At 36.3% G+C, this 17409-nt stretch overlaps 1 protein-coding gene across 1 annotated transcript in view; it reads right to left on the bottom strand.

Moving 5' to 3' along the window:
• Nucleotides 1–17409, bottom strand: part of THSD7A (thrombospondin type 1 domain containing 7A) — a 293994-nt gene that overhangs the window by 203639 nt on the left and 72946 nt on the right. The window contains exon 4 of the mRNA XM_083824577.1: nt 940–1457. Within this exon, the coding sequence (XP_083680703.1) occupies nt 940–1126 (187 nt within the window). The 5' untranslated portion in view covers nt 1127–1457. The remainder of the gene's footprint in view (nt 1–939; nt 1458–17409) is intronic.

The following is a 17409-nucleotide window of genomic DNA, read 5'->3' as shown; positions in this document are numbered from 1 at the left end:
GCAACATGCCAAAAAAAAAAACTGCCAAAGGCAGTGTGAAATATTTACTGTCTTGAAATTTTTTAAATTTTCTAGAGGAGTTTTGGAAGCTTATGTAGGAAGTGATACTATGTTAGAGAACTTTAGAGAACTAAAACATATGTAGTCCTCGTTATCAAAATTCTGAATTAATGTAATATATTGACAGACGCAGGAAAATTCTCCATTGGTTTTTAATGCAAAGTTAAGATTGGAACGGTGTTATGACTACGCAATCTTTAAAACAGACACGTAACTCATTAGTACCAAAGTAGAGGAAATTATCTATCTAGTGTGGTGCTGAATCCACATAGCCTATTTGCCTTTGGCTCTTTGGTTATGAAATCTGGCATCAGTTGGATTATTTCACCTAATCCATCATTAGCTTTCATGTGTCCTATATACTGTGCAACAAACCTAAATTTAAGAAACCTAACTCCCCATCAATTACCACACTGAATATATTACATGTCAGCACAGAGCATAAAGATTAGACATGCTGCATTACATCTTTCTTTGTGAAATGTCAATGTTTTTAGAGCACTGTTAACATTGCTAACTCCGACTGTAACAAATGTTCCTTTGCATTGTGAGCAAGCACTAAAGTCCTGACCTTTGCTATTCACATACAACACAGAGCTACTAAATAAAATGAAAAACATCAAAAGACTCAAAAATACATGAGAGATCCCAATAACAGCATGACAGAGTCACTTTTTTTTTTTTAATTGCCTTACTTGCTTGGCTGGCGAAATACTGGAAGGTGACCTAATTTGTTTTCCTAGAATCCTGCAAATAAACATTACTAATGTAGATTTAACTTTCTTTCTACGCGTACACAAAGCACACAGAAAGGTTACTGCTTACTTACAACAAAAAATAATCATACTGCTGCTATGTTAGTGTAGCATCCTTACTTACCGGTCTTCCACAAATACACAGATGAAGTTTGAAATTCACTCTGTGCCCGAGCGTCCCAGACTCCCACCAGCAGAACCACAAGAACTCCCACGCAGCGGGCTGGCACGGCACAAACCCTCGGACCATGGGGGAAAGCAGCGCTCCCCTCGCTCAACCCCATGCCTCCTCCAGCAGCCTGCTTCCACATCCAAAGCCTGAAGCACAACCGTGAAACCTTCTTCAAATAATATTCCCCTCTTCAGAATTTCTTCATGGGGAGACGCAGACTGGAAAGCTCTCTCCTGCTATTGTGCATGCCAGTTGAAAAGGAAAAACTGTTTAACACTAGGGAACAATAGAGTCCTTGCTCGCTCTTGCTGCAGCGGCTGCTGCTAGTATGGTTGCTGCTCCACGCTCTTCCATTCAGTGGTTAGTTGCAGTTTTCCATCAGCTAAAAGAGAGACAGCTGTCCGCAGGGGGCTCCAGCTGACTGAGCAGGTTATCTCGCGCTGAGAGGCAGCAGCAGTCATTTACACCAGCTGGAGAGAGCGAGAGACAGAACAGGGATGAGGAGAAACGCAAATAACCCAGTGCTGTAATCTCAAGGCAGAGAGTGACTGTGAAAGCCTGGCTTCCCAGACATCTCTCCCTGGAATATCCCAGATGACACACATTAAGAAGAAAAGAAATCATCATCAGGATGTGCTTCAGAAACACAAGTTGTACAACCAGAACAGATCTCACCAGAGCAATATATATTAATTAGGAAAGCATCAGACACTTGTCCTGATAACAATATATATGCTGCATTAACCATTTTGTAAACAACAAACAATAAGTGATTACTCATGCATTAAATAGACTTTTAAGTCTTCACAAAGGGAAATGAAAGGAAAAAAAAAACCCACAACTTTTCTTGTGCATTTGTCAAATCTGATTCAGGTAATAACACACAGTTGTCTGCTGTGTATGGAGGTGTAAACACACTATCTCTGTGGTAAAGGAAGCCTGTGCGTAATATATAATGCAAAATAACATCCTTTCCTACCCAGCAAGTATGTACACACATATATATGCCTAAATGTCAACTGTGTAATTTAGAATAATTTGAAGATCAAGTTATCAATCACTTTTAAAGCTTATACTGAGTTTTACATATGAAAGTATTCAGGATACATTAGGCTGTCGTGATGATACAAAAACGTGGAGAGAGACAAAGCTTTTAAAATAGGCATCTTTATCTCTCCCACTGCCCAGTGAACAGATGCAATAACAAGCCTAAAGATCAGGTTTCAAACATCTATAAACTGCAAAGCAAATGAGAAATTTTCAAGAAAACTGCTACAATATCCAAAATGATCCATTCAAAATGCAAGCAGCTACAAAAACACACTGTAGGAACACAGGATCCAGAGTTTTAAAAGGACAGAGCTATTGTTGTTTAAAGGAGAAACCTTCAGTGAACCTCTCTTGGGACGGCTGTCATTTTGCACAACCTTCCCAGACTCTGCCTTTTCACATGCATTAGATTAAAATCAGCCATGATCAAGTAATTCCCAAGTCCTTGCCTGTTTAAATATTCTGACATCAGAGCAAATTAGCAATGTTGAAGGTTGCAAATTCGTCTTTGTTTACTTTCCACTCTGTTACGCCTCTACGAGGGAATTAAAGGCTCAGGGAGCTCTAGCACTGTGAGGCTGTGATTAAGAGAGATGAGCAAGTGTGGATTACTGTTCTTCAGCTGCTGAAAAACAGGCAACAATCAGGAGATTATAGGTTGATAAGGGATACATAGAAAGCCATGATCTTAACAAATTTATAGCATCCTTATGCAGAACTTGCAACCTCAGCTAAAGCACTTCTGGAAATACATTTTATTTACTTCTGCTACATCATACTGCATTCACCTTAAGAAGCATGGAAACCCCTTCATCCTGTCCTTTGTTGACCTGGACTGCTAAAACAAAATGCTCTCTGAGTTTATAGAAGTACAACAATTCCACAGGAAAATTTGAGGTTAAATTATTCACATGTGCATTGTTTTACATGCTACATTAAGAATATGAGAACACTTCAAATACTTAAAAATAATCCCATCTTCACAAATTTATGAAAAAAACAAGATGAAAAATTATTTTCAGTTATTAAAAAAAAATCCACGCTGAATTTAAGGGCTTAAAAAGTCTTAAGACCATCGGGAAATCTGTAGCAATAGCTTTACTGACTTGCATAGTTACAATAAGATGTATATAACATATACTCCTTTGAAAAATTAAGAGTAAAAACCTTGGCTTTTTAACTGGAGTCACACAGCATGGGAAAAGTTACATTTATGGGTTGACTAGGGAAAAAGGGACCTTTTCAGAGTTATTGATTGCAATGCATTCTATCTAGAATTTTTATGAACGTCTAAAGAAAGCCTCTGAAAATATTTTGTACATGACTCAGATCATTCGGAAACATCATCAGGAAACAGATCATCCATGCAGTTGGCACAATGAATCAAAGTGGTTTTTGACAGCAGAACAAAGCAGTATCATGAGAGGGTGAATGCACATACACAAGTACTCAAATGGTTTATATTTATGCAATAAGAGGACCACATACTTTAAAAAAATCAGTGAAATATAGATGATTAAAACTCATATTTGCACACTACTTTTAATGGTTTTACTGTATTGTTTTGTGTTTTTTTTTTTTCCGACAAAGACCAATACACTATGGACAAGTAATTTCATTTTCATTCATTTTGGTGACAAGCTATGATGCATTTAAAACTGTTCAGAAAAACATCAAAGAGAAAGAACAGAGGCATAATTGGGAGAACTAGAGATTCCTGAAGAGCTGTCTTTGGTAAACACTCATCTCTGACTACATTGCTTCTGGAGCCCAAACAGTCTTCTTTCAATTGGAGCAGGAAAAGATCAGTGAAAACACAGGCCAAAAAAGGTGGATGCCTGGAGACACACTAACCTATCTGCAGGAGTTAGACTTCAGGCGTAAGAGGCAACATATAGATTGCAAGCTTCAACTTCTATTAACATGAATAATCCAGAGAGCTGCTGGTATCCTTTTCCACCCCAGTGTGCCCAACATGCTCTTACATACTTCCTATTTGCTACAGTAGATGAAGGGCCACCCTTCCAGTTAATAATGCAGCCACTATTTCCAGCCCACACTGACAACCCATATTCTAATACATACCTAACGATCATAAATTATCAGTTGTTTGTGGTTTACACATTCCCAAAATAAACATTTAAGTACTTCTGAAAAGAAACCTCTAGACAAAGCATAAAAATAAACTGCAATCAACATTAGTCTCTGTATCAGTAGTAACATATAATATCGTCAGTGCTGTACCTTGGAGCATCAACATATGGGTCTCAGTAGACCTGTATTCACATACATTTATTTATCTGAGGCACTGCAGCTATGTTGAGTCTGTAAACTGCTCTCACAAGTGCTTGACACGTTAGCACTTTTTTGTTTTCTAGGGAAAAATGACTAATCCTGAATACTTTCAAGAAAGCAAGGTAGAGCTAGTCATAAAATATTGGATTTTTTTCATGTTTCCTAGCATAAAAACTTAGAGGATGACAAAACAAACATATCTTTTATTTAGTGAAAAGAGAAATGAAAACAAGATACAAATTTCATAGCCGCGGGGTATGAAAAGCTGCCTGCCAAGCAGAATCATCCCCCTAGTAGCAGTGTATTCCTGCGCTAGTAGGCAGTCGCATTTCATAAACCTGTCTCTGTGAAATGCCATGAATAAGTGCTTCACGATCATCTTACATTCTATTCTGAAGACACTGTATTTCTACACATACTGGAAAAAGTCAAAGAGCATAGACAGAGCAAGGCATACATATGGCACATTGGCTTCTAGGCTCAACACTCAATAAGGGGTGTGTCCACTTTTGTCCACCTTTAACTTGATAGGCCCTGCGTAAGCCAGAAGTTCTTAGTAAAGCTTCAGTCTCCATTCTTCTAGATCTATAGATGTTTACAGATGGAAAACTCTACAATTTTCTCCCTCTAAATCTTCTGTGCTGTGTGAATACTAGCATACCAGAAAAAATCACCCAATTTCTAAAGAACAAAAAGTGTTTCATTTCTTATGTAGGAAATCCAAATTCCTCCTTAACTGAATTCATTGGAATTTGTATCCAAGAAGACTTTCTCCCTTCACTTAGGTATGAAAAGAACAAGTGTTGCCACAGATAACTAAGTTGACTATTTCCCTAGAAAGAGCTCTAGAGTTAGAATAATAGAATATTCCAAGTTGGAAGGGATCCACAAGGATCATCAAGTCCAACTCCTGGCTCCACACAGGACCACCCAAAAATCAGAGCATGTGTCTGAGAGCGGTGTCCAAACACTTCTTGAACTTCAGCAGGCTCAGTGCTGTGACCACTGCCCTGGGGAGTTTGTCCCAGTGCCCGACCACCCTCTGGGTGCAGAACCTTTCCCTAACACCCATCCTGACCCTCCCCTGTCCCAGTCCCATGCCGTTCCCTCGGGTCCTGTCGCTGTCCCCAGAGAGCAGAGCTCAGCGCCTGCCCCTCCGCTCCCCTCGTGAGGGAGCTGCAGGCCGCCATGAGGACTCCCCTCAGCCTGCTCTGGGATGAACAAACCAAGTGACTTCAGCCGTAACTCATATATCTTAACTTCCCACACGGTGCACTGTATGGGTCTCATACCTGAATTTTAAAGGAAGTTTTAGAGGTGGCATATTCCCTTTCATGCTTGTTTATTTTGCAAGCTGCATCATCTAAACATTCCAAACAACAGCTCAAATGAACTTGTGTTCTCTCTATTCCCCTGCATAAATTCCCTGGCCAAAATTTCTAATTCTGCATTTTGTAGGAGCCTGACTTTCTTGCAGATATTTTACTACAGACAGAAGTGTATTTAAATGATTTTCTTGAGCTGGGACCTTCAAGAATTTTGAAAGATTTTCAGAACTCTGAGCCAGAATAAGATGTACAGGGTTCTTTTAGTGGAAGTGGAATTCTTCTTTAGTGGAATTCCTGTGGAATTTTGAGCATTAATCAACACACTCAGTAGTGGTCTATTATTTTTCTTCATATGAAAGCAAGGGAGCATAGTCAGGGAAGCCACAAAAATATGCTAAATGTGAACAACCTAAATATATATATGTATATATTTCTATATATTGCAATGCAAATATGTTGCAACATACTTCTTTTCTCAAAATATGGCATCTGCGTTCCTTAACTCCCAAATAAAATGTGTGTTGTGCAAAACTTGTAGCTGAAAAAAAATTATTCTTTAGGGAGAGTAAACATCTGGCCTCTAGGTGTCACACTTGTCCATGTCATAACACACTATTTTATGGATTTCTTATTCTTTCATAGCACATAAGAGACCTTGATTTTATACTTTCAAGGAGTGATATTATGAAATATCCTCCTTTCAAACTTGTAATTAAAAAAAAAAACACTTTCATACAAGAAAACCTTATTTTTAGAACATGAATAAAGGCTCTACTTGCATGAATGCACAAGCAGCAAACAGCAAACATCTCAGACTTTACAAATGCACTGTTTTTATTAAGAAAAATAAATGATGCTTCGACAGATTGCTCTCTTTTTTGTTGATGCTGTTTATTTTTAAATCTAATTGAAACCTAGTCCATGGGTCAAAGTTTGCCTAGCCAATCTTTCATTTTTTTTCTTCAGTTGTAAAAAGATGCGATGTACTGCTGTTTTTGAGTAGCTGTCTCAGTTTGGCTGAACACCTGGCTGTTATATTTTTCGCTGATCCCTTTGGTAGGTAATTATCAATACCCCCAGCCTGGAATGTTCACGTAAAGAAACTATTCTTTGTAAAAAGGAACATATTAACATACCGCAAAGATGTATTACCAAGAACTGCTTGCTAGAAGATAAAGCTAGAGAACTGCAGAAGGTCAGTCAGAGTAAATGAACTAATTCTATCTTTTGGCCCTAAGCACTGTGAATGAACGTTTTCCTTTCTTCACAGGTTACATGGGTTCCAGCTGCGGACTGCATGAAGCAGAACCTTTGCAAGTACTAAACTGGCTGTAAAAGTCTCTGTGAAGTTCCCTATCAGGAATTGCCATCTCTATCAAGAATTCAAGCTCTGAAACCTTTCTCATCAATTCTCTTTAATATCATCTGGTGCAGCTTGCCTATTAGTAGGATAACATAATATGAATTTTTCACTAGAAAACCAACTGCATTGATATGCTAGCTTGCTGAAAGAGATTTTGAGTGTGTTTACATTCATCCAGAATTGGATGTAGTAAGCCCTCATACGTGAATTTTCTCTTGCAGAGGCCATACATACGAAATAATTCTAATCATACTTAAAATCTACAAACAAAATACCAATTACAGTTAGGGTTTGTAGTGAGGTCTGCATCACTACTCTCTCTCAAATACATCTATAATTTTTTTAAGACTGACAAATTTGTAGTTTCATAGTAACTTATAAAGGATAAAAACAAGAAGCAGAAAAAGCAAAAAATATATATATATATATATTTTTTTCTTCCTGGTCCCAGTCATTTTAAAGAAGAAGATAGACAATCATTACTTTATTTTGTTAATAAAAAAGAAAGAAAGAAGTGCCTGAGGAAGATTGTGAAATTTTTCCCTTAAAAGCTTTTTTGATTCTTTGGGGGAGAAGCTTGAAATGTGCTTCTGCTAAGAGTGATCAGTCACTTCTCATCACAACCTCTGAAAAGAAATCTGCACTTAATTAGAACCCGTTTTGAAATTGTGTACCAGTATATATAGATAGAATTAGTTTTCTATCAACAAGCTCATTGCACTAAGTTTTCACACAGAAAACTAAAAGACAAGACTTTAATGGGGCTTTCCAAGTCAATTCTATTCCTCCAATGTGTGCATATACTTTTTGAATTTGAGTTTCTAAAGTCAATAGGATCAATGCCAGCTAGCCCCTATGCTGACATGGACTTGTGCTGAAAATAAATAACCTTATCCAGGCAATATGTTCACTGGAGAAAAGTAACAGTTAAAACTGATAGCTGTAAGTGCAAATAAGTAGAATATACACAGTACTTGAAATGCAGTCAGGGAGATTTCAAAGACAATGGTGAGGTAAGTATTGAAATCCCTGGCAAGGGGAACAGAAAGACAGAGAATGGAATAAACAAAGAAAATCAGTGCCCAATATTGCTTTTGAAAATCCTCTCCAGGGACAGCTTAGTAATTTGCACATACCAAATCACCTTTAAACAAAAGCCACCTTCAGTCAATTTTAAGCCTTTTCTCCTTATTAAAATGCTATTGATTGATCATTCTTCATCTAAACGTTTGACAAGCCAATTTCCATTTTCAAGGAGGGAAACATTGGTCTTCTTTTTCAAGCCATAAATCACTCAAACACTCTGTTATCAATTCTCAAATTAGTTAAATTATACAAATTAATAAGAAAATTAAAGAAGGCTGCATTTTTAAATTTATTTTTATTTTTTTAAATCAGCCCGTATGTTTAATGGCTTCCAGAAATGGATGGGTTCAGAAGTACCAATAAAAACAATATAGTTGGAAATAGCTTTCAGTGATTTGTTAACTTAAGAGTTCCAACTTAGCTGGCCAAAAGTACAGCTGCGTGTTTTGTGCTGACATAAACAGATCAATAAACAAGAGGAGTATAACTTCAAGAAACTGGTTAAAGCATCTCACACCATTTTGACATGATGTGAGGTCGTTAAATTAATGACCATGTTTCAGCTGTGATTTACTAACAAACCAAGCTCTAAGCTAGAATTGTTATTAATTAGCCATCATATTTTGTAGCACCTTACATGGTAATTATAATACAAAAGAAAATATCTGAGAATAAATCCTTCCATCTTTAGCTTTATATAAAATATTTACAAGGGTGTTCTGTCTGTCACATTTGAATCGTATGGTTGTGCTTTAACTAGGCATTCGAAAGGACACCTATTCCTACTGACCAATCTTCCTATTGAAAATTTTAGGTCACTGAAGTCAACTCTGTAGCAAAGTACAATATAAAAACTAAATCTAAACAAGGGAAGCAACAAAATTCATGAATTATAAGACCATATTAATGAAAACATGATTCTACTTCAAACCATTTCACTATTTTATCTTGAACATGGATAACTAGATTCAAAATGCTGAGTTGTATCAACAAAATCTCCCTATTCCTCTAAGTACTGACCCTTCTTCCTCCTCCACTGTTGCAGCAGTCTCCTCTCCTACAGTCCACTGCAGCAGCATTTCAGTGGCAAAAATAAAGCAGGTAGCCAAATCTATGCAAGTGAGATAGGTGACATCACAACTACATATAATTTGGATTTTATGCATACAGATCACAAAGCACTTAGCACATTCTGCAGGCTACAGAAATTTTTTCTCTAAATTATCAGCATTAGTGTTAAAATTAGAGCTTCACTATGGGGGATCAGAGGGTCAAACCAAGCTTAAGGTGATGTGACACTTTCGGGACGGGAAAAAAAAAATCATTAAATTGGCACCATAGTTCTTCCCTATGGTGACAAAAAGACATTATTGCCAGTTTTCTACAATCAGTATTATACTTGTATCTCCAAAAAGGAAATAAAAAGATTTCCAATTATCTGTTAGTGGCAGCTCCAGTACTTCCACAAGTTGCTCCCACGAGACTCAAAACTAACATTGGTCTAAATAAGTGACAGTTGCATCTATATAACCTCTGCAGAATATATGACAACTTATTTGAATATAGGCAGAATATATGACAACTTATATTGCTCACTGAAGGAAGAAACAGGATGGAGGAGATAAAAAGAACAAGGAGTTTTCTCAATGATTGTCCTATTATCGAAATAGTGTAGAAACTTAAAAAGAAGATGGCTCTTGATCAGAATTGAATTCACTTGCTACCACACAACTAGATGAGTTGAGCATGACTTCCCTGAGACAAAAACTTAATCTACACACATGAAGTAGGGTGGGCAATGCTCAGAAAATGAAGCACTATTGAACCACAAACAGCAATGTTTGAATGACACAGAGTTCAGGTAAAAAAACAACCTGATTTCAGGTAAAGATAGTAACAAGTTTTCCAGTACAAAAAAAAAAAAAACAACAACAAAAAAAAAAACGCATGTCACGCATAAAGCAGAAAAAATATTAGAGAAAACATTATAAACTACCTGCTTTGTAGACCTTGGTGGATGATTGCATGTTCAAACACCCCTGATCATTTCAGTTCTTCCTTCCTTTTACAGACATATAGTTGTACCCATAACATACACAGAAGTTTGCCCTTATTTTATTGTAGCACATGCATGTGTCTAAAGAAAGAGTTTAATTATTATATGCTGTTGAATACATGCTAAATACTGAAACTTGATGAAAAGCAGGGCACATTGTACCTCACTTAGGCTGATTTAAGGTACAGTTCAATGAATTACTCTTCTGTAAAGTTACAGGGTTGCTGTAGCAAAGTATTACACAGGACTCAGAAAAGAATTCCCTTCATTATGTCAAACATTTAAAGATGCATATGCCTACTGTATGTCCCCTCTCTCTGTAAGTAAGTGGTTTACCGGCAACCAACCAGAAATACTGATTGATTGTTAACCTTGTGAATCATATTTTTTAATGTAAAACTTAACTATATTGAGTTATCTAAACTACCATATCACTTATGCAAATTACCCATAGATTTCGTTATAGGCAGTTTGGCAGGGCTTCTTCTAAGCTCCTAGCCAAGATTTAATTTTAATTTCTAAAAGACACTGGTAAAGTGCACTGTGGGTTCCTAGCCTGTGTTAAAAGTTAAGACTTCTGACTTCATGTCCTAAGTATAGGTGAATACATAGTTTTCACAACGGGTATAAAAACGTATCTTGGATCTCTGGAGGAATGGAGTACATCCATCTACTTCTTTCTCTATTACATATATGCAAAAAGAAAGTTGTTATTGTTTTGGTCAAGATAGAAAAGTGCTAGAAAAGTGTAAAATTCATTAAAATATGAAAAGGGAATAGCATTTTTTATTGCATTCACATCTTCAGAATATAATTCAGAAACCTAGCCTCAATTTTTCCTCAATTCAAATAAAGTTCCATTTTTAAAAATGTGCAAGAATTTTCTTTTTCATATTCTCTTTCACATTGCTATCCTTATGTTAACCTGCAATTTCAAGTAGTGATTTTCAGATGCGAACATAATGAAATGACCGCAAATAGTTTTCTTTGGTTTTGCATAATGGAATACAAAAGATTGTATTCATTTGATTTCAAAATGGACCATTAGCCACTGTAGTCTTAAGCCATTAAATGAAAGAACTTGAAATCAAACAATAAATAACCCTAATGCATACCTCTAAGCAGTAAGTAATTAAAATAGATAGTAAACATTTGCTTTATTGTTTGTTTTTCCTTCTTAAATTATGATTTTTGCAACAGTTCTTTAAGTGCTTTTCATTTTAACTGCATTGCAAAAATGAGATCATATTCATTGTATGCTCTTCATTAACTCAACTGATGGTGTTTTAATTCCTGCAACTTACAAAGCCTAGTGTTCCTTTTGCAATTCAGCATAGCTAGTATGCGTTAAGAATAATTAGCTTCACTATGGCAGAACAAGTGATTTCTTTGCAAAATACAAACACTGCTTTTGACAAAGATTATTATTAAACTTTCAAGGTATTTCTTTTCCTGCAGTAATTTCATTTTTAAGAAACTTTTCTGTACCCCAGTTTCCCTAATGAACTAACAATCCACGTTGTCTCTGATGGCAAATACTTCCAACATATCTAGAAGAAGATCAGAAGCATCTGTTTTCAGAATTACAACATAGGATCCATGATGTGACCTCTTGAAATTTGCAGTTATGTTAAAAGAATAAAAAATGAGGTGTCAAGGGAGCATAATGACCTTGCCTTGATCAAGAGCTGACTATAAGCCATAGCTGAAAGGCAGTGCAAACAAGACCTGAATGTAATAAATATCAGTATGGGCCATGGATCAACAAGTAACAGGAGAACAACACCTGAAACTGCTGTAGATACCCTGATACTGTCAGTAGCTGATTTGATCAGTGGTCTGTAGCAATTTGGCTAGCCCCTCAACACACAAATACAGATGATGGAGGAATATCGGTTAGAGGTCTAATGCCATGCTGAACTGCTGCCCAGAGCCTGAAATAGGTGTAAATGAATACTGCATTCTACCTTTGACCCAGTTCACCTGCGCCAAACCACTGCAGTGCTAATTGGGACAGGTCTGTTAACTTTCTAGATGTGTCTGCTTACATGTGCAAGAAGCTTCCCTGACACAGTCCATCCCTCCTTGCTTGGTCTACTAACAACTTGAGCACAATAGCACCATGTTGTTTGGTGTACAACTCCCCTTCCCATCATCACATTACAGTTAGAATCTTTTTCCAAAAATGCTGGCATTTTATGTTCTTCATTATAAAAATAACATATGCAAAAATAAAAGCAAGCATTTAGACGTTACTGTATTCCCTAAAACCCTAAAGCAAGAGAATTAATTTTAAAGTCAAACAACCACCAGCACATAACTTCTATTCCTTAGCCTCCCCCCCTCCAATTCCCCTCCTTTCCAAAGACATTTAAGGTGTTTTTACAGAAGCAGCATTACTAATCTTCTTAATAATAGAAAAGCGATGAGCTCCATCACATCAGTCAGATGAAGCCATTGGACTCTAGGTCAAAAACACCACCTTGAATATCAGTCAGATACAAGAAGATAGTTATTGTGATCTTAAAAATAAATAATAAATAAATAAATAAAATATTTCTGGATGCAATATTAACATTGCTACATTGCTTAATTAGGAAGAATAATTCAAATTATGTTGGCAAAAACAAGCCAAAAACTCCATCAATGTAAATCAGAATATATATCTGTGTGCATATATATATGTTTTATAAGTGTATACGTATATACAGAAAACCTGAACTTAAAAGAGCCTTCAAATCTTCTAGAGGAATGAACAAAACCACCAGCCTGATTTAATGGAGGTAGCTAATATAGTAGGTAAACTACCGCGACTTTGCTAATGTTCAGTTTCAACCATTCAAACGTTAAACTACCAACAGACCAACTTTCACTTTTCTGTAATATTCTAACGTTCCACATACAACAGATTGCAAAAAAAGGAAAAAAAAAAAAAAAAAAAGGAAGAAAAAAAACCACAACACTTCGAATATTGTTGTGCCCTGCCCTGCAGGCAGCTAAGCACCACAGAGCTGTTTGCTCACCCCCCCACCAGTGAGATGGGGAAGAGAATAGGAAGAAAAAGTAAAACTCATGGACTGAGAAAAAGACAGTTTAGTAGGACAGAAGAAGAAGAGAACATAGTAAATAATAATAATAATAATAATAAAAGAATACACAAAGCAAGTGATGCACAATGAAATTGCTCACCACCAACTGACCAATGTACAGCAGTCCCCAAGTAGCAGCAGCCCTCACCCCAGCCAACTCCACCCTTTTTTATTGTTCAGCATAATGCCGTATAGTATGGAATATCCCTTTGGCCAGTTTGTGTCAGCTGCCCTGATTGTGTACCCTTCCAGCTTCCCCAGACTCTTCACTGGCTGGGCAGTACGAGCAGTTGAAAAGTCCTTGATTTAGTGTAAGCACTGCTCAACAGCAAAACATCAGTCTGTTATCAGCATTATTCTCATCCTAAATCCGAAACAGGGCACCATATCATCCACTAGGAAGAAAATTAATTCTATCCCATCCCAAACTAGGATAAATATAATCTTGCAATAAATCCACACTGTGCATGTGGCAGACCACAGTTCAAACAACCCTCAGGACCCTGGACAGGGTCTGGTGAAGCTCCGTTGACGACACAATTCCTGCTACTATTTGGTCATTAAACAGAGTATAAAGACTCGGTTTAAAAACTCTGTTTAAACAGAGTATAAGGACTCTGTTTAGAGCATACTCCTTACGTGAAAAGATAATAGACTGTTTTAACACACACATAGCTCCAAAAACATAGCTTAAATGGCATAAACTTGAGGTCATCCATACCTTCTATTTTACAGTCACATAAAGAAAGCATTATAGTCTAAGATTGCGCTATATCTATATTACACATATTGATGTATATTTATGCAAGAATATTGTAAAAATACTCCCTTAGAACTCTTCAGCTGTACTGTACAGGAATCAAAACACTATCTTTGAACTGCAGCATTGTTGTCCTTCAAGGTTAAAGTATTTCTTTCACCGTTTAAGATTAAATGAAAAAAGTCAAACTATCAAATGAACACAAAATAAAATTAAGCAGATGTACAAAAGGAACTCAAATTATACTTCCATTAAGAACATCATGGTTTTAATGGAAAAAAAAAATCCACTTCCTTAAAGATGAGTATCGGGTAATGTTATCAAAGTTAGGAGAAAGGAGATCATGGAAAGGGAAAGGGGAAAACTGAATCAGTATAGTAAGCTTATCTTAAAAAGGAAGAGAAAGGAAGAGGAGAGGAGGGGAGGGGAGAGAAAAGAGAAGAAAACAAACAAACAAACAACAACAACAAAAAAATTGGACTAGGATTGTTTGCAAGTTGTTCCAGTGCCCCCCTCTCAATGGCAAAACTGTTCAAATTTATCATAAAGAAATTAAACATAGTTGTAAAATGTTTCATCTCTTCCCCCCCCCAAGAAAAAAAAGGAAAAATAATAATGCTATTTTAACATTGAAACAAATGTGATTTTATTGAGCCAGTTAAAATTGTTATTCTTAAAGTCAAGTTAAACCTCCAATTATCTGTAGATTATACTCGGATGAGGCATAGGAGACTTTTTGCTGATGTTCACTGCAACAAATCAATGTAAAACTAAAAAATATATATATTTATTTTAGAGATACTCCTACAAATAGGCTTAAAAATTATTATTTGGATCCACCTGCAGGCCATTTCAGCAAGATTGCAGCTGAGGGGATGAGACAGCAGGGAGACCCATTCAAGCTGATCCAATTTAGATATGCAAATTCTATCTTGTGTGTTTGAAAAGAACATTATGGCACAGCATAATTTGCACCTTGAGTTCCAAAGAATAATATTTCTAATCTAATGAAAACATGCCTCCATTGTTCATTTTCCCACTCTCCAGGTTTGGTCCAATCTACTGCTCTCCTACCTATTTAAACTGTTTTTGTTTGTTTGTTTGTTTGTTTTGTTTTCTCCACATATAAAACAATTAACTAACATTAAGAAAATGAAGAGGGAAATAGAAATGTATTTATTATTGTAGTTACCTAAAAAAGACAATGCTACAAGTGCCTGACTGATGTGTGATACAGTGTATAATAGTGATGGGCCTAATATAAGCCCTATTGTAGGGCTGAAATGCTAAATGAAGAAAGCAAAGTTTAAGATCATGCGCCTGACATAGTGTCCTGATAGCTTATTTTTATTTTTCTTGGTTGTTCCAAATAGTGATATTTGCTTAATGATAAACTTCTGCCAAAATATACTTTTTTTTTTCTTTTCTTTTCTTTTTTTTTTTTTTCCATCGAAGTGAATGGAACAATGTTGAGGATTGTTTTGGCCAACACTGGCCAAAAACTACAGTTTACTGTTATTTCTTCTGATTCAGTGGTATTATTAACAAAGAACAAGACAGTATGTCTTATAATTCACGAACATACATATTATCTTAAAAAGATAGTTCAGCACAGCTGAAGTAGCATGAACTTTTATTACTGTTGAGCACATAATAGGCCCAATGGTTCAAAGTAAATTTTCTTCTCAAAGCTGCAGAAGAAACACTTATTGTCCTCCCTGCAAACAAATCTAAAGCATATGTTTCTATAATAACAAGCAACAACATATCTGAGTGAATATGGCCAGGAAAATATTTAAAAGGAGATTCACAGAGTACACTTTTTTTTTTTTTTTTGAATACAGAGTTGGACAGAAACTGCTCTTCTCTTTAAAGAAGCTCGGTGCTGTGTTAAAGCTCCAAAGAATAGAATATTTTCAAATGTTGAATGAGAAATGGCATATCTGATGCTGCAAGGTATAATCAGAAATCAAATCCATTTTGGAAGAAATATCTAAAAGATTAATATACATTTAAAGTCACATTGTAGCAAACTAAAATGTTAAGTACAGTCTCAGAATTAGAGCCTATACACAAGAAACACTTAGCAATCCTCTCATACAGTTATATACTTTTAAAAGCATATAGAAACATACTGTAATTTCTGTGAACTGACTGATTTAAGTGGAAATCAAAATTTTGAACTCACTGAAAAATTGCTTTGCTGTTCATAAAAGTGTATTCCAGGTATGCACTGAATTTAAAATGTGCAGTTTCACTGTTTTGAGTTAAGAAACATATTCTAGGGTAAATTCAACCTTTTTGTTGAACCCCTCTCACTTAAGACAGACTCTGAGGTCTTTTGTAACCTGTCATTACAACAGGTTAGTTGTAATATTCAGCTCCCATGAGCATAAGCAGATAACAAGCTCTGTTCTGATAAAACCTCAGGATCTCATTTGTTTCATGGACATAAAACTTACCTATTCCTTGCTTTCATTGACTCAGGCCATGGTTTTGGCAAAATAACCAACACTACATCTTACTGAAAATTACAAGTCCTCTGCCTATTAACCCAACTATATCTAACTGATATTCTGTCAACACAGATTATAAAAACAAACAAACAGACACAAACAAACAAAAACCCAACACAAGAGGGCAAAGGCTTCAGGAGTGAATTGCTTCCAGGCCTCCAGCACATGCAGTTGGTCAGACTGACAGTTCAGTAAAAACATAGTTCTTAAACTGCAAGTACAAAGTAGGAGAGATGGGTAGCCGCAGAAATCTGCAACCTCCAATTTCTAGGAGCATGTCTGCCACAATTACAAAGCTTCTTTTTTGTTTAGAAAAGATAAAATATTTTTGTAATATATAAATTTCACATGACAAACTGCAATTGGAAGGGGGAACTGCAAGTAAGTGGTTAATACACTGAAAATTAGCTTAATGGAGGACTCCTCCTAAACTCTGCATCCAGAACAATAACTGGAATAGACCCAGTGCTGATGTTGGTGTGAGCTGGCACAGATTCCCAATCAGGAAATCAGCACAGGAAAAGTTCAAGGCTTATGCTTGTGCTATCCAGAAGAGAAAAGCCACAAAAATAAGTCTGCAACAATAAGTTTTCACCAGTCACCACAAAGGAATGACACTTGGTTTGACACATGCTGAGCTACCCTGGTCGGTCCTGAGGTGAAAGAGCTGAGGGGCACAGGGGGTGCTGGGGGATGCCTGGAAGCAGGACAGCTATTATGATAGCTTCAGAAATCTCATGTTCTTTTGTGCTTGATTACAAATTACTTAGTGGAAGTTTAATAAACATATGAGGAAAACAGAGGAAATTAAATTATTTCAGAAGTCACAAAGCCAGACACAAATGTTCATACTACAAAAGGGCGCAGAGGAGCCAAGTT

The sequence above is a fragment of the Anser anser genome (assembly GCF_964211835.1).
Source record: "Anser anser genome assembly, chromosome: 2".
Classification (NCBI taxonomy): Eukaryota; Metazoa; Chordata; class Aves; order Anseriformes; family Anatidae; genus Anser; species Anser anser.
The sequence above is the reverse complement of the archived record's forward strand: the minus strand, read 5'-3'. Positions and strand labels throughout refer to the sequence as shown.